At 37.0% G+C, this 17,695-nt stretch overlaps 2 protein-coding genes across 4 annotated transcripts; both read right to left on the bottom strand.

The window, feature by feature from the left end:
• Positions 1 to 965: 965 nt before the first annotated feature.
• LOC113648995 (macrophage mannose receptor 1-like) lies at positions 966 to 4,648 on the bottom strand. Of its 2 annotated transcripts, XM_047803397.1 has the most exons (6): positions 4,511 to 4,648; positions 3,478 to 3,519; positions 2,792 to 3,181; positions 2,217 to 2,561; positions 1,693 to 2,055; positions 966 to 1,232 (listed from the first exon to the last, which is right to left on the bottom strand). In XM_047803397.1, the coding sequence occupies exons 1-6, from the start codon at positions 4,524 to 4,526 to the stop codon at positions 1,228 to 1,230; spliced, it is 1,161 nt and encodes a 386-aa protein (XP_047659353.1). In that variant the 5' UTR covers positions 4,527 to 4,648; the 3' UTR covers positions 966 to 1,227. The 2 variants fall into 2 exon arrangements, with proteins under 2 accessions (XP_047659353.1, XP_047659351.1); XM_047803395.1 differs by lacking the exon at positions 966 to 1,232 and having other exon boundaries at positions 1,606 to 2,055.
• Positions 4,649 to 13,959: 9,311 nt separating this feature from the next.
• Positions 13,960 to 17,218, bottom strand: LOC113648996 (macrophage mannose receptor 1-like). Of its 2 annotated transcripts, XM_047802933.1 has the most exons (6): positions 17,129 to 17,218; positions 16,197 to 16,238; positions 15,593 to 15,985; positions 15,056 to 15,400; positions 14,532 to 14,894; positions 13,960 to 14,162 (listed from the first exon to the last, which is right to left on the bottom strand). In XM_047802933.1, the coding sequence occupies exons 1-6, from the start codon at positions 17,142 to 17,144 to the stop codon at positions 14,158 to 14,160; spliced, it is 1,164 nt and encodes a 387-aa protein (XP_047658889.1). In that variant the 5' UTR covers positions 17,145 to 17,218; the 3' UTR covers positions 13,960 to 14,157. The 2 variants fall into 2 exon arrangements, with proteins under 2 accessions (XP_047658889.1, XP_047658888.1); XM_047802932.1 differs by lacking the exon at positions 13,960 to 14,162 and having other exon boundaries at positions 14,446 to 14,894.
• Positions 17,219 to 17,695: the final 477 nt, after the last annotated feature.

Genomic DNA, 17,695 nt, shown 5'->3' with positions numbered 1-17,695 from the left:
TTATGCAAGGGATCTGTAGTGTTTGCTAATTGTGTGTGTGGTTGTGCTAATTGTGTGTAGTGTTTTGAAAACACGGGCCCTGTTTTGAAAATCGTGCTTAAGCAATCCAAAAAAACTATAATTTTATTATCAGGAAAAACATACGAGCTCAGCTCGCCTGTGCTTTGGAAAACAGGAAGCATCAACTACTCTGCATGAGGATACTGACCTTTAATAACAAACTAATAAATGTCCAGAGACGACCACTAAGTTTTTACATTTTTACATAATTTTTATTTGTCCATTGAAAGTGATTTGGGGGGAATGATGATTATAATGATGACATCACTGTGTATGTGTGTTGTCTTCCTCCTATATTTCCTCTTAGCTCATTTTCATACTGGCCTTGAACTAGATGTTATCTCAGGATCAGCTGTGTTACAGGTTCAGACCTGTGAGTTTCTGAGGTTCAAACAGCAACAGGAAGTTCACTGTGTTTTGCATTTTGGGTCGTGTGAAGGGTTTATTTGAATAAAGCGCAGCTAGCTTTGTGTGTGCATGTGTGCATGTGTGTGTGTATGTGTGTGTTTATGAACAGGAGGCTTTCTAAACACATATTTGCAGAAAATCCACAGTTGGTCCAAAAAAGTTGAAATAACACGATGCAGCGTCGTTGCTTTAATCTGTTTGTCATAGTAACACAGTGTGGCGCAGGGTTAATGTTGAACTAATGACTGAACCAGAGTTGTGTATGAGATTAATTTCCCTCATGGAGCATAAAATAATGAACAAGACAAGAATACGGGAAATTCTACTCAGCGAAAGTGGTTTTAGTTTGTTACAGAACAAATCATGTTATGACCAAAGTGACAACTTTACACATACCATACACACTCTTCATGTTTGTGTTTATGTTTGTGATGTGGAACACAAAACACAGATACACTGAAGCACAATCTTTATATTTATTTTTATCTGATAGGAAAATTGTCAGCAGTCATTACGATCCATATTCTTACACGTTAAAGAAACAAGTGCTCAGAAATCCCAGATATAGAAACCATCAACATGTAAATATTCAGACATCCTGATAACAAACTCAGCTGTCTACAAGTAAAAAAGGCAAACAAAAAATGACAAAATTTTAATAATAAAAAAGAACAATGATGATTTTAACATCACTGTTTGCAGTCTTGGTGATCTAAACTTCCTGCATGGGTGTAAATGTGCTGAGTTTGTTATAGTTCTTTATTCTGAGAAAGAATTTTAAAAACAATTAAATCTGCAAACCAAAACACTGTAGTTTAAACATCAGGTAAATAGATTCCACATTAATTACCCACAAACCTGCTATTAATAAGAACAGTAAGTATAATAACATACTACAGGTCATACTGTATAGAGACAGTGGTGTTACATTAAAATATGATAAAACTTCTGCATTAAGAGAATAAATAATAATAATAATAATAATAATAATAATAATAATAATAATAATAATAGTAATAATAATAATAATAGTAATAATAATAGTAATAATAATAATAATAGTAATAATAATAATAATAATATTTATTATTATTATTATTGTTGTTGTTGTTATTATTATTATTATTATTATTATAAACAAAAAATGAATAGCAATATTATAAGAATATAATGGAAAATCTTACTGACTTAATACACACATACAGAAACACTACAGTGACAAACCTTCATAGGTAGAGCAGATAAAGTTGAGTGTTTGGCTCTGAGGCAGGCTGATCCACTTCTGCTCTCCTCCAGACTGCACTGCTCCTGTTCTCTCCTCATGACCGCAGTCTTCAGACCCTGTCCTGTTACCTGGAGCCCATTTCTGGTAGCAGATCATCTCTCCATTCACCCAGTACCAGAAGCCCAGAGCGCAGGTGTGACGCAGGCCGAGCCACACGTGTTCAGTGGAGGCGTTTTGAGTCACTTCCTTCACCCAGAGCTGCATCTCCTCAGAGCGAACTGAGACCAGGTCATGATGATGGTTCCTGCAGTATATCAGAGCTTCTTTCCAGGTCAGATTCTCCTTAATCAGGATCAGTTTATCTTAATATACCAGGGAATAACAATTGTACCAGAAATAAACATTCCAACATGTTCACAGTCTACAATCTGTACAGTATGAAGGTCTGCAGTCAGTGTTTTATATCAGAGGGACTTTCTTTAAAATAAAATACAACTAAAATGTTGAGTGTAATGTAACTCACTCTCATGGCAGATGAACGGGAGTTTTTCTGTGCAGTTCACATCAGTCCAGTAACGTTGCTCAGACTCAGACACTGCAGCACAGATCAAACTTCCATTGGGTTTGTCAGATCTCCAGTATCTGAATGTGGAGTTACTCTGATCTGACCAATACCAGGAGTCATAAAACAGACCGATCCAAACATTTGTACTGTGTGAACCATTAACCACACTCTTGATCTCGTCAATCTCAGTTTGGTTCCTCACACTGGCCAGGTCGGTGTATTTCTCTCTGCAGTAGGTCTGAGCATCGTACCAGCTCTTATTAGCACTAATATATACATATTTACTAGTGTTTCTGTTTTTTTCTGAAAAAAAATAAAATAAAATAACAATAATAATAATTACAGAAATATTAGCTCATTCATAAGTTTATTAGATTTTTACATCTTATGTCAATAAAAGAACTTTAACAAAAAAGTGACTAAGAATAAAAATCAAGAAGAATAAATAATACAATTAGATCTTTCATTTTAGAATTAGATTTTCATTACTGTAACATTATTAAATTTATTTACTTTTTATTAACATCTCTTACCTTCATAACATACAAAAGGATGGAGTGTTTCACACCATTCATCATTCCATAATGTATCGTGTGTATTACATGTCACACAGTACTCTTTTCCCCCAGCATTATTTGGTTCATTAGGATGCCAGTTTGTGTAAGTGACTCGGTCTCTGTAGAAAGTTTGGTCTTCCAGAGACCACAGCCATCTCCAGGGTCCTGCTCTCTGTAGACCAATCCAAGCTTTCTTTGCATTTTTCTTCATCAGTGTGTGATTCAGCTTCTTCATCTCTCCCATGTTGCTGATGGTTGCCAGATCAGTGTAATTCTCTCTACAGTAAGTCTGAGCTTCAGTCCAGGTTTTATTCTCATTCACAAAGTGATAGCGATGAGGAATATATGCTCCTGTACCACATACTACTGTGAAAGACATATTAATGTAAAAAAAAGATTATTGATGCTGCATTAAAAAACTTAATGAATACAAATTTAATAAACATGCATTTATATAGTGTTCTTATAACTGAACACACAAATTAAATCATCACAGACTTATTTAATTGGATCAAAATATCGATCAAAGACAAAATCATGACACATTCTTTAACAGCTTTTTAAACAATTATGAATATATTTTTTTCCTAAGAGCTGAAATTTAATGATCACACTGTCTGTAAACACAAATACACACAACTTATAGTGCACACAACACTGACCTGAGAAGACCAGGATAACAAAACACCATTCATGACTCATGTCTGTAAATAAAAGTAAATAAATAAATAAATGAACAAGTGAGTAAGAAAATAAAGATGTTTAAATGTAGATATGATATTGGTTTGTCATTGTTACTTATTAAAGTAATTGCTACTTATGTTGTCTCAAGCTTCATATCTGACCCGTCGCTCGTGCTTTCATGACAGAAACAACTTCCTGTTTAGTGGCAGGATCCCAGATCCCATTTATTAAACATTACAGTTTACATTACAGTTAAAGGTGATAGGCTCAGTGTTTTGTGACCACTGGAGCAGCAGTAATGTGTCACAAAGTGGCATGATGCTGAAAAGGGGTGTGGTTTAAATGACTACATCATCACAAGGATACTGGATATTGTGGTACATCGTCTAGTCACATGAACTCGTCTCCTTCCCTGCAGCACACTGACCTTTACCTTGTGACACCTTTACATTTCATTTACTTTTTTTGAGTAATAAAAATGATCTGTTGTTTCTTTAACCAAATCTATGTTGATTTTTTCATGATGCTGTCAAACCGGCAGAAATATTGCAAAAATTGCACATATTTTATTCTGAATATCAGCAGACAACAACACACAGTCACATGGTAAAAGGTTCAGATATCAGGATAATGTAGTGATCACAAGGGAAGAATCTGTCAAGCCCTAGTTTAGAGTTAATTTAACTCCTAGTCTAGAGATAAACAATAACCTATAAACTATGGTGGAGAATCACCCAAGTTTCTCCTCCCCATCTTACACCTTTCTGCTTAACCTAAAGTGTGTCTAAACAAACGCCTCTATTTATGACAATAAAAATCACAGAGAGAGAGAGAGAGAGAGAGAGAGAGAGAGAGAGAGAGAGAGAGAGAGAGAGAGAGAGAGAGAGAGAAACAAGGCAACTGAAATTTGACAATTTTGTGAAAAAATATTCTAACAACATTTCACTAAAAAAGTATTAAAGTATATAATAAACTCAGCTACAAACATGTAAACAAGTACAATATTCATACCTGGAATGTTTCGCATGGACTTTAGTGGTGTAGCGAATAGTAGAAAAGCTCCCAGGTCGTGTGTTGTGAGTTTGTTAATGCTTCCTTCTGTTCTTCTTTTTCTCACCTTCTGCTTCTGACCTGCACAGACATCACATTATATCCCTGTCCTCTTTCATCTACCCCTCCCATCCTTTTGCCTTTGTGGATTCAGTTTATTCTCAGGAATGACATCCGAGCTGCCTGTGCTTGGAAAACAGGAAGCATCAACTACTCTGCATGAGGAAACTGACCTTTAATAACAAATTAATAAATGTCCAGAGACGCCCACTAAGTTTTTACATTTTTACATTATTTTTATTTGTCTATTGAATGTTATTAAAGTGATTTTGGGAGAATGATGATTATAATGATGACATCACTGTGTATGTGTTTTGTCTTCCTCCTATTTTTCCTCTGAGCTCATTTTCATACTGGCCTTGAATTAGATATTATCTCAGGATCAGCTTTGTTACATTTTCAGACCTGTGAGTTTCTGAGGTTCAAACAGCAACAGGAAGTTCACTGTGCTTTGCATTTTGGGTCATGGGAAGGGTTTATTTGAATGAAGCGCAGCTTGCTTTGTTTGTTTGTGTGTGTTTAGGAACAGGGCTCTTAGGGAGATGGAACACAGAAGAAGATGCACAGAGACTGTAATAAGCTTAACAGTGAGGTGGTATTTATTTCCTCATCAACTTAGTGCAGTACGGAAAATAAAGAGACAGAAAGAATAAATAGTTCCTTCCTTTAAATGGCCGTAGGGACGTTTAGGCAGCGACCCAGGCTCCAAAACTAGGCAGCAAGAAGGGGACGGCAGGACAAAGGTGACGCAGCCCTCTCCAGGACGTAGCAAATTCTCAGCTGGATATGACTGAAAAAGAATGTGAGAGAGACAACAAGCATTATTTCGGTTTGGCACGGCCCTTTTCCCCCTCCAGCCGCTGAGCTTGCTTCCTGCTGTGCTCTCCTCCTGCAGGTTGAATGCTCCAGCGGCGCTCCTGACTGGCCCGTGATTTTCGGCGGGAGTTTTTGCCGCTCCGCCTCGCTCTCACGCCCTGCAGCGCTTGCTGCGGTGCTGAAGTTCGGGAGCTCGCACTTAGAGCCGCTGGCCAAGGTGCTGAACCGCCGCCTTTTACACTCTCCCGCTTCTTGTCTGCCGATGCAGTGGGCGAAGAGTGAATTTTCCTCCGTGCACTTGTGGCGGTGCACGTGCCGCCGTCACAATATATTTGCCAAAAATCCACAGGTGATCCGAGACATAACAGAAATAACACGATGCAGCATCTTTGTTTTAATCTGTTTGTCATAGTAACACAATATGGCGCAGAGCTACACTACCCATCAACCCCTGTACATCACATGATCTTTCCATACATTCACTCATCACTCTCACTTCTTTCCTATTTCTCCTTAATTAGCACTACTTAGGTTCCAGTTTCCAAGCGTGACTGACTGACCTTCATAGGTAGAGCAGATGAAGTTGCAGGCTGATCCACTTCTGCTCTCCTCCAGACTGCACTGCTCCGCTTCTCTCCTCGCTGGTCATGATGGTGGTTCCTGCAGTATCTCAGAGGGTCTTTCCAGGTCAGATGCTTCATCAGGATCAGTGTATCTGGTAACACAAGTAGATAATTAGTGGATGAACAGATTCACCACATGGACAGGAAAGTAAATAGAAAGAAGTCAAATAAATGATGATTAATTGTAATTCACTATATTCACTATTGTTCTCTGAGTACATTCTCAGTTTGTTTCCTCACACTGATCAGGTCGGTGTGTTTCTCTCTGCAGTAGATCTGAGCTTCATACCAGCTTATTTGTCTAAAAACAAGACGTACAACAGTGACTATCTTAACGTATTTAAACTTCTGCTTGTAATGAACATTTTTAGTAAGTGATTAACTTAAAAGTAAATATGATTATAATAAGTGTTAAGTAATGTTGTATAATGTGTCTAGATTAATACTCCACCTCTGTGTACTTCTGGACATTTCTGTTGTAGAGACACACACTGCGAGGGCAACACACAGAGACACTGAAGCAGAGATCTTTTTAGTTTTATTTACAAAATTGCAGTTCAAAAAAAAAAAAGAAGAGAGTCTTTGTAAGAGTGGAGGAAATAGTAAAAAAGTAAAAGTGAACACAGGATGCTGGTGAGTCGCAGTGTGATCTGGGAGCGGTGTCTCTTCTTTACAGGAGAGACATACATGTGTGTTAATACACGAGCTGAACGACTCCTTACCTCTTCTGGAGCGATCAGGGTGAATAGTTGCAGTCAGCGCTCTGATTGGTTTCCACAGTTTTGTTGCGCTTTGGCCGCTCTTCCTCACAGCCATGTGCTCCTCTTCATCGACTCAAAGATGGTTACGATGTGTGTTTGTGAGTATATACAGTGTTATAATGCCATACTGTGTGTGTTAACTAATTAGCACTCATAATAGTATTTTGTGTTGGTGGTGTAACACATTGGGTCTTAGGGAAAAAAATTTGTTCTAATATGTGGAACCTTGTGGGTTTAAACTTCAGGACAGGGTTAATGTTGAACTGTTGACTGAACCAGAGTTGTGTATGAGATTAATTTCACTCAGTAACAAACAAATCATGTTATGACCAAAGTGACAACTTTACACACACCATACACACTCTTCATGTTTGTGTGTGTGTGTTTGTGATGTGGAACAAAAAACACAGATACACTGAAGCACAATTTTTTATATTTCTTTTTATCTGATAAGAAAATTGTCAGCAGTCATTACGATCCATATTCTTACACGTTAAAGAAACAAGTGCTCAGAAATCCCAGATATAGAAACCATCAACATGTAAATATTCAGACATCCTGATAACAAACTCAGCTGTCTACACGTAAAAAAACTACAAGTAAAAAAGGCAAACAAAAAAAAAAGACAAAATTTGAATAATAAAAAAGAACAATGATGATTTTAACATCACTGTTTGCAGGTCTTGGTGTTCTAAACTTCCTGCATGGGTGTAAATGTTCTGAGTTTGTTATAGTTCTTTATTCTGAGAAAGAATTTTAAAAACAATTAAATTTGCAAACCAACACACTGTAGTTTAAACATCAGGTAAATAGATTCCACATTAATTACCCACAAACCTGCTATTAATAAGAACAGTAAGTATAATAACATACTACAGATCATACTGTATAGAGACAGTGGAGTTACATTAAAATATGATAAAACATCTGCATTAAGAGAATGAATAATAATAATAATAATAATAATAATAATAATAATAATAATAATAATAATAATAATAATAATAATAATAATAATAATACAAAGAAACAAAAAATGAATAGCAATATTATAAGAATATAATGGAAAATCTTACTGACTTAATACACACATACAGAAACACTACAGTGACAAACCTTCATAGGTAGAGCAGATAAAGTTGAGTGTTTGGCTCTGAGGCAGGCTGATCCACTTCTGCTCTCCTCCAGACTGCACTGCTCCTGTTTTCTCCTCATGACTGCAGTCTTCAGACCCTGTCCCGTTACCTGGAGCCCATTTCTGGTAGCAGATCATCTCTCCATTCACCCAGTACCAGAAGCCCAGAGCGCAGGTGTGACGCAGGCCGAGCCACACGTGTTCAGTGGAGGCGTTTTGAGTCACTTCCTTCACACAGAGCTGCATCTCCTCAGAGCGAACTGAGACCAGGTCATGATGATGGTTCCTGCAGTATATCAGAGCTTCTTTCCAGGTCAGATTCTCCTTAATCAGGATCAGTTTATCTTAATATACCAGGGAATAACAATTGTACCAGACATAAACATTCCAACATGTTCACAGTCTACAATCTGTACAGTATGAAGGTCTGCAGTCAGTGTTTTATATCAGAGGGACTTTCTTTAAAATAAAATACAACTAAAATGTTGAGTGTAATGTAACTCACTCTCATGGCAGATGAACGGGAGTTTTTCTGTGCAGTCAACATCAGTCCAGTAACGTTGCTCAGACTCAGACACTGCAGCACAGATCAAACTTCCACTGGGTTTGTCAGATCTCCAGTATCTGAATGTGGAGTTACTCTGATCTGACCAATTCCAGGAGTCATTAAACAGACCGATCCAAACACTTACACTGTCCGAAACCTTAATCACACTCCAGATCTTGCCATTCTCTGTTTGATTCCCCACACTGACCAGGTCGGTGTATTTCTCTCTGCAGTAGGTCTGAGCATCCATCCAGTTCTTTTTATCACTAATATATACATATTTATTAGTCTTTGTGTTTTTGTCTTCTAAAAAAAAAAAAAAAAAAAAAAATGTACACAATGAATAGCTCATTCATGACTTCATTAATTTTTTGCATCTTCTGTCAATAAAAGATCAAAAATCAAGAACAATAACTAATACAAATATATTCTTCATTTTAGAATTTGACTATCATTACTGTAATATTATTAAATTTATTTACTTTTTATTAACATCTCTTACCTTCATAACATACAAAAAGAAACAACGTTACACATTCGTCATCATTCCATTATGTTTCATACTTATTATATCCCACACAGTACTCTTTTCCCCCAGCATTATTTGGTTCATTAGGATGCCACTGTGTGTAAGTGACTCCGTCTCTGTAGAAAGTTTGGTCTTCCAGAGACCACAGCCATCTCCCAGGTCCCGCTCTCTGTAGACCAATCCAAGCTTTCTTTGCATTTTTCTTCATCACTGTGTGATTCAGCTTCTTCATCTCTCCCATGTTGCGGATGGTTGCCAGATCAGTGTATTTCTCTCTGCAGTAAGTCTGAGCTTCACTCCAGGTCTTATTCTCATTCACAAAGTGATAGCGATGAGGAGTATATGCTCCTGTACCACATACTACTGTGAAAAATAAATAAACACACAAATTAAATCATCATCACAAACTTATATCATTGGATCAAAATATGGATAAAACACAAAATCATGACACATTCTTTAACAGCTTTTTAAACAATTATCAATATATTTTTTTCTTAAGAGCTGAAATTTAATAATCACACTGTCTGTAAACACAAATACACACAACTTATAGTGCACACAACACTGACCTGAGAAGACCAGGATAACAAAACACCATTCATGACTCATGTCTGTAAATAAAAGTAAATAAATAAATAAATGAACAAGTGAGTAAGTAAATAAAGATTTTTACATTTAGATATGATATTGGTTTCTCATTATTACTTATGAAAGAAATAAACATGATGTTTGTTGTCTCAAGCGTCATATCTGACCCATCGCTCGTGCTTTCATGACAGAAACAACTTCTGTCAGTCTTCACACAGTCACATGGTAAAAGGTTCAGATATCAGGATAATGTAGTGATCACAAGGGAAGAATCTGTCAAGCCCTAGTTTAGAGTTAATTTAACTCCTAGTCTAGAGATAAACAATAACCTATAAACTATGGTGGAGAATCACCCAAGTTTCTTATCCCCATCTTACACCTTTCTGCTAAATACACACTCTAAACCAGGACTTTCTGTTAATGAAACATTTTAAGTGGTCATTACTTATTCTTTGTTGTTTTTAAAAAAAAAAAATCTTTGTCACTACTAATTCAAATTAGTTGTTCGCACAATTCAGATGAAATATTGAGTGCAATGATCATGTTAAGCAGAGACAACTTGATATGTTACACTTCTTTAAGGTAGGGGAGGGGATGGGAAGGGATGGGAATGGAGGGGCTGGGCCTGAAATAGGTCAATGTGACAATGCGCTGTCTGGTCCTCAGTGTGCAAACCGTGGATTTTTTAAAGCACTTTAAAACGGTTACTGTAAATAGTCTAATATATAGAAATCTTTCTGACAGTAAATGATTACCATAAAACCCATGTTAGTTAAATGTTAATAAGTTAACTTAGTGTAAATGTGACAATTGATGCTAGGTTTTTTCCTCATTTTCTGTCCGTTCACAGTAACGTGAGCTATTTCTGTCAGGTCAGATTTAATAACATTAGCCAGTGTTATATGTTCCCAAAGTTTGCATTTCGCTGGCATAAGTTTTTTTGTGTTGGTTCATATAAGCGTGTGTATGTTATGCATGTATGTTACACGAGCTTGTCGCTAACGCTAGCATGTCTCAGGTGTATTAGAACTTAATACAAAACTTAAACTGTTTAAAAGATGTAGTCATTAGCAGATGTTCATTAACGTTTTACAGTGAAAGTGATTTGCTAATTTAAATGTTTTCTTATGCTTTGTTTTCACAGGTTCTTTTACAGATGCAGTGGAAGTAGAAGTTTTGTGAAGTCATACAGTATGTGACAAAGGATGTTACCTATTTAAACATTATAGTTAATTACCATCAGGGCTAAGCTAGCTTCAGAAGCCATGCCTGTTTTTTGTTCTCAAGATGCACTTTAGTGGTGTAGCGAATAGTAGAAAAGTTCCCAGGTCGTGTGTTGTGAGTTTGTTAATGTTTCCTTCTGTTCTTGTTTTTCTCACCTTCTGCTTCTGACCTGCACAGACATCACATTATATCCCTATCCTCTTTCATCTACTCCTCCCATCTTTTTGCTTTAGTGGCTTACAGTTTTTTTTGATTGCTTACACACCAAAATTAAAAGTAGTACACTATTAGCAAAACCTTACACTCAAGAGGCAAAACATCAGCCCATATTTGCACAACTATAAGCACATTGTCAACCTCACACTTGTTGCAAAACTCTATACACAGTGATTTGCAAAACACTAAACACACTTAACATACATTACACTCAAAAATCTATCATGAAGTCACTTCCATGCAATACCAAAGCACTGACTGTCAAATTACTGCACCGTGCAACCAGTCGGGTCAACACAGTCATCAGGTGTGTAAACACTTGTTTGCTTAATTGTAGACACACCAATCAGGTGTATAAGCACTATAATAAATGTTTACCTTCTGCTCTATGTTTATGTTCTGTAAAGCTGCTTTGAGACAATTTCTATTGTAAAAAGCGCTATACAAATAAACGTGAATTGAATTGAACTTAAATTGAATATTGAATTGAAAAAGCAGCAGGTGAGTTCATAGGTCTTCAAGCACAATGTAAAGAGTCAGAGAAAGAGTAAGACGAGGAGGAGAAAAAGGAGAACGAGAAGGAGGAGGAGGAAGGGGAGGAAGAGGAATCAACAGAGGAGGAATCAACAGAGGAAGAGGAAGAGATGGAGGCCATGCTGGAGGTAGAGGAAGAGGAAGACAAGAAGGTGCTCAAAGATGTCCGAATCTGACAAATGAGATCCGCGCAACACTTGTTGACCACGTTGTCAACCATGGCCTGACGCTGAGGAAGGCTGGACTGCGAGTACAGCCAAATCTAAGCCGATACACAGTGGCAATTGTGATAACATTTCGTCTGGAAAATAGGTACAGTGTATTGTAAAAATATCATCATATCAACATCATATCTACACTGAACTACACAATTTTGCATGACACTGTTCTTCAGAGAGTTTTACGAATGGATGGACAGGAGATCCGGCATGAGTTCATATGCGTAGATTTGGCTGGGTTCAACCTGACGAGAACACGAAGGAGGGGAAGAAACATCATTGGCCTCAGGGCTATAGTCAATGTCCCAGGGCAACGTGGGGGTAATATAACACTCTGTGCAGCCATTACACAGAATGGAGTCCTCCACCGCCATGTCCATATGGGCCTTTACAATACAGCACTCATACTTACATAAACCGATCATATGCAATACATTGTTGTTTGGGACAATGTGTCTTTCCACCGCTCTGCTCTGGTTCAGAACTGGTTTCAGCAACATCCACATTTCACCATCCTATATCTTCCACACTCTCTGTGAGAATAATTGCAATGAAAGAGGTTTAACCTGTCCAAGCGACGGATGAGAATTCCTTACACTCACCATTCCTCAACCCTATAGAAGAGTTTTTCTCGGCATGGCGGTGGAAGGTATATGATCTCCATCTCCAGGCTGAGGTACCCCTCATCCAAGCCATGGAGGAGGCCTGTGACCAGATGGAGGTAGCAGCAATGCAAGGATGGATTCGTCATTCACGACGCTTCTTTCCAAGGTGTCTTACTAATGACAACTTTGCCTGCGATGTTGATGAAATTCTCTGTCCAGATCCAGCTAGGCGAAGAGACAATGTCTAGTTTTTTTTTGTATTTTTTACCATAAACTTACAATACATGTCAACATTTTGGGCGTGTTGACAAATAAATGAGTTTCTTCAGTCTGCAACATTGGTCTTGTGTAATGTTTGGTGAATTTACATTATATTTGTACTTTATTGATGGTAGCCTACTCTAATCATAGGGAAGTAAAAGTGCTAAAAGTGTTTTAGGTTTATCACAACAGAGTGTAACTCGTGCAAACAGAGTATAGTAATGTGAAACGTGTGTGTTTCATATGGTAGCAAAGTGTAGTTTTTAAACAGAAGTGTATAATTTTTACAAGAGTGTTTAATTATGCAAGGGATCTGTAGTGTTTTGCTAATTGTGTGTGTGGTTGTGCTAATTGTGTGTAGTGTTTTGAAAACACGGGCCCTGTTTTGAAAATCGTGCTTAAGCAATCCAAAAAAACTATAATTTTATTATCAGGAAAAACATCCGAGCTGCCTGTGCTTGGAAAACAGGAATCATCAACTACTCTGCATGAGGATACTGACCTTTAATAACAAACTAATAAATGTCCAGAGACGACCACTAAGTTTTTACATTTTTACATAATTTTTATTTGTCCATTGAAAGTGATTTGGGGAGAATGATGATTATAATGACATCACTGTGTATGTGTTTTGTCTTCCTCCTATATTTCCTATTAGCTCATTTTCATACGGGCCTTGAACTAGATATTATCTCAGGATCAGCTGTGTTACAGGTTCAGACCTGTGAGTTTCTGAGGTTCAAACAGCAACAGGAAGTTCACTGTGTTTTGCATTTTGGGTTGTGTGAAGGGTTTATTTGAATAAAGCGCAGCTAGCTTTGTGTGTGTGCATGTGTGCATGTGTGTGTGTGTGTATGTGTGTGTGTTTATGAACAGGAGGCTTTCTAAACACATATTTGCAGAAAATCCACAGTTGGTCCAAAAAAAGTCCAAAAGTAACACAGTGTGGCGCAGGGTTAATGTTGAACTGTTGACTGAACCAGAGTTGTGTATGAGATTAATTTCCCTCATGGAGCATAAAATAATGAACAAGACAAGAATACGGGAAATTCTACTCAGTGAAAGTGGTTTTAGTTTGTTACTGAACAAATCATGTTATGACCAAAGTGACAACTTTACACACACCATACACACTCTTCATGTTTGTGTGTGTGTTTGTGATGTGGAACACAAAACACAGATACACTGAAACACAATCTTTATATTTATTTTTATCTGATAAGAAAATTGTCAGCAGTCATTACGATCCATATTCTTAGACGTTAAAGATACAAGTGCTCAGAAATCCCAGATATAGAAACCATCAACATGTAAATATTCAGACATCCTGATAACAAACTCAGCTGTCTACAAGTAAAAAAGGCAAAAAAAAATGACAGAACTTTAATAATAAAAAAGAACAATGATGATTTTAACATCACTGTTTGCAGGTCTTGGTGTTCTAAACTTCCTGCATGGGTGTAAATGTGCTGAGTTTGTTATAGTTCTTTATTCTGAGAAAGAATTTTAAAAACAATTAAATCTGCAAACCAACACACAGTAGTTTAAACATCAGGTAAATAAATTCCACATTAATTACCCACAAACCTGCTATTAATAAGAACAGTGAGTATAATAACATACTACAGATCATATTGTATAGAGACAGTGGAGTTACATTAAAATATGATAAAACATCTGCATTAAGAGATTGAATGAATGAATAATAATAATAATAATAATAATAATAATAATAATAATAATAATAATAATAATAATAATAATAATACAAAGAAACAAAAAATTAATTACAATATTATAAGAATATGAAGAAAAATCTTACTGACTTAATACACACATACAGAAACACTACAGTGACAAACCTTCATAGGTAGAGCAGATAAAGTTGAGTGTTTGGCTCTGAGGCAGGCTGATCCACTTCTGCTCTCCTCCAGACTGCACTGCTCCTGTTCTCTCCTCATGACCGCAGTCTTCAGACCCTGTCCCATTACCTGGAGCCCAGTTCTGGTAGCAGATCATCTCTCCATTCACCCAGTACCAGAAGCCCAGAGCGCAGGTGTGACGCAGGCCGAGCCACACGTGTTCAGTGGAGGCGTTTTGAGTCACTTCCTTCACCCAGAGCTGCATCTCCTCAGAGCGAACTGAGACCAGGTCATGATGATGGTTCCTGCAGTATGTCAGAGCTTCTTTCCAGGTCAGATTCTCCTTAATCAGGATCAGTTTATCTGAATATACCAGGGAATAACAATTGTACAGGAAATAAACATTCCAACATGTTTACAGTCTACAATCTGTACAGTATGAAGGTCTGCCGTCAGTGTTTTATATCAGAGGGACATTCTTTAAAATACGTACAACTAAAAGTGTTGAGTGTAATGTAACTCACTCTCATGGCAGATGAACGGGAGTTTTTCTGTGCAGTCCACATCAGTCCAGCAACGTTGCTCAGACTCAGACACTGCAGCACAGTTCAAACTTCCACTGGGTTTGTCAGAGCTCCAGTAACCGAATAAGGACTTACTCTGATCTGACCACTTCCAGGAGTCATTAAACAGACCGATCCAAACACCTTTACTGACTGAAACATTAACCACACTCCAGATCTCGTCATTCTCAGTTTGGTTCCTCACACTGACCAGGTCAGTGTATTTCTCTCTGCAGTAGGTCTGAGCATCGTACCAGCTCTTTTTATCACTAATATATACATATTTATTAGTGTTTGTGTTTTTTCCTGAAAAATAAAATATTTACACAATGTATTGCTCATTCATGCCATTATTAGATTGTTGCATCTTTAAATAAAAAAGCAATTAAGAACAAAAACCAAGAAAATGAACTAATACTATTTGATACTTCATTTTATATTTAGATTATCATTACTGTAAGATTATTTTTTTTTTTACTTTTTATTAACATCTCTTACCTTCATAACATACAAAAGGATTCAACTTTTTACATTGGTCATCATTCCAGATCTGACTCCTCTTATAAAACTCCACACAGTACTCAACTCCATTATAGTTGTCTGGCTGTTTTCCATTGTCCCAGTTTGTGTAAGTGACTCCGTCTCTGTAGAAAGTTTGGTCTTCCAGAGACCACTGCCATCTCCCAGGTCCTGCTCTCTGTAGACCAATCCAAGCTGTCTTTGCATTTTTCTTCATCAGTGTGTGATTCAGCTTCTTCATCTCTCCCATGTTTCTGATGGTTGCCAGATCAGTGTAATTCTCTCTGCAGTAAGTCCGAGCTTCACTCCAGTTTTTATTCTCATTCACGAAGTGATAGCGATGAGGAATATATGCTCCTGTACCACATGTAACTATGAAAAATAAACAAACACACACATTAAATAATCATCACAGACATATTATTGGATCAAAATATGGATCAAAAACAAAATCATGACATATTCTTTAACAGCTTTTTGAACAATTATCAACATTTTTTTTTTTTTCTTAAGAGCTGAAATTAAATGATCACTCTGTCTGTAAACACAAATACACACAACTTATAGTGCACACAACACTGACCTGAGAAGACCAGGATAACTAAACACCATTCATGACTCATGTCTGTAAATAAAAGTAAATAAATAAATAAATGAACAATTGAGTAAGTAAATAAAGATTTTTAAATGTAGATATGATATGTGCTTTCATGACAGAAACAACTTCCTGTTTAGTGTCAGGATCCCAGATCCCATTTATTAAACATTACAGTTTACATTACAGTTAAAGGTGATAGGCTCAGTGTTTTGTGACCACTGGAGCAGCAGTAACGTGTCACAAAGTGGCATGATGCTGAAAAGGGGTGTGGTTTAAATGACTACATCATCACAAGGATACTGGATATTGTGGTACATCGTCTAGTCATATGAACTCGTCTCCTTCCCTGCAGCACACTGACCTTTACCTTGTGACATACCTTTACATTTCATTTACTTTTTTATGTCAAGCAGAATCTTTTGAGTGATAAAAATGATCTGTCTTCTCTTTAACCAAATCTATTTTTATTTTTTCATGATGCTGTCAAAACGGCAGGAAAATTGCAAAAATTGCACATATTCTATTCTGAATATCAGCAGAAAGCAACACACACAGTCACATGGTAAAAGATTCAGACATCAGGATAATGTAGTGATCACAAGGGAAGAATCTGTCAAGCCCTAGTTTAGAGTTAATTTAACTCCTAGTCTAGAGATAAACAATAACCTATAAACTATTGTGGAGAATCACCCAAGTTTCTCCTCCCCATCTTACACCTTTCTGCTAAACCTACAGTGTGTCTAAACAAACGCCTCTATTTATGACAATAAAAATCAGAGAGAGAGAGAGAGAGAGAGAGAGAGAGAGAGAGAAGGCAACTGAAATCTGACAATTTGGTGAAAAGATATTCACTATAAAAGTATTAAAGTATATAATAAACTCAGCTACAAACATGTAAACAAGTACAATATTCATACCTGGAATGTTTCGCATGGACTTTAGTGGTGTAGCGAATAGTAGAAAAGCTCCCAGGTCGTGTGTTGTGAGTTTGTTAATGCTTCCTTCTGTTTTTCTTCTTCTCACCTTCTGCTTCTGACCTGCACAGACATCACATTATATCCCTGTCCTCTTTCATCTACCCCACCCATCCTTTTGCCTTAGGGGCTTCATTTTATTATCAGGTACAACATCCCAGCTGCCTGTGCTTGGAAAACAGGAAGCATCAACTACTCTGCATGAGGATACTGACCTTTAATAACAAACTAATAAATGTCCAGAGACGACCACTAAGTTTTTACATTTTTACATTATTTTTATTTGTCTATTGAAAGTTATTAAAGTGATTTTGGTAGAATGATGATTATAATGATGACATCACTGTGTATGTGTGTTGTCTTCCTCCTATATTTCCTCTTAGCTCATTTTCATACTGGCCTTGAACTAGATGTTATCTCAGGATCAGCTGTGTTACAGGTTCAGACCTGTGAGTTTCTGAGGTTCAAACAGCAACAGGAAGTTCACTGTGCTTTGCATTTTGGGTCGTG

This window comes from Tachysurus fulvidraco, chromosome 18, assembly GCF_022655615.1.
Source record: "Tachysurus fulvidraco isolate hzauxx_2018 chromosome 18, HZAU_PFXX_2.0, whole genome shotgun sequence".
Classification (NCBI taxonomy): domain Eukaryota; kingdom Metazoa; phylum Chordata; class Actinopteri; order Siluriformes; family Bagridae; genus Tachysurus; species Tachysurus fulvidraco.
The sequence above is the reverse complement of the archived record's forward strand: the minus strand, read 5'-3'. Positions and strand labels throughout refer to the sequence as shown.

Coding starts and splice junctions, on each gene's coding strand:
- LOC113648995 (XM_047803395.1), bottom strand. Junction 3,182..3,477: donor TGTTATCCTGGTCTTCTCAG/GTCAGTGTTGTG, acceptor TGTCTTTCACAG/TAGTATGTGGTACAGGAGCA. Junction 2,056..2,216: donor CCCGTTCATCTGCCATGAGA/GTGAGTTACATT, acceptor TGGTATATTAAG/ATAAACTGATCCTGATTAAG.
- LOC113648996 (XM_047802932.1), bottom strand. Junction 15,986..16,196: donor AGTTATCCTGGTCTTCTCAG/GTCAGTGTTGTG, acceptor TATTTTTCATAG/TTACATGTGGTACAGGAGCA. Junction 15,401..15,592: donor TCCTTTTGTATGTTATGAAG/GTAAGAGATGTT, acceptor TTTATTTTTCAG/GAAAAAACACAAACACTAAT.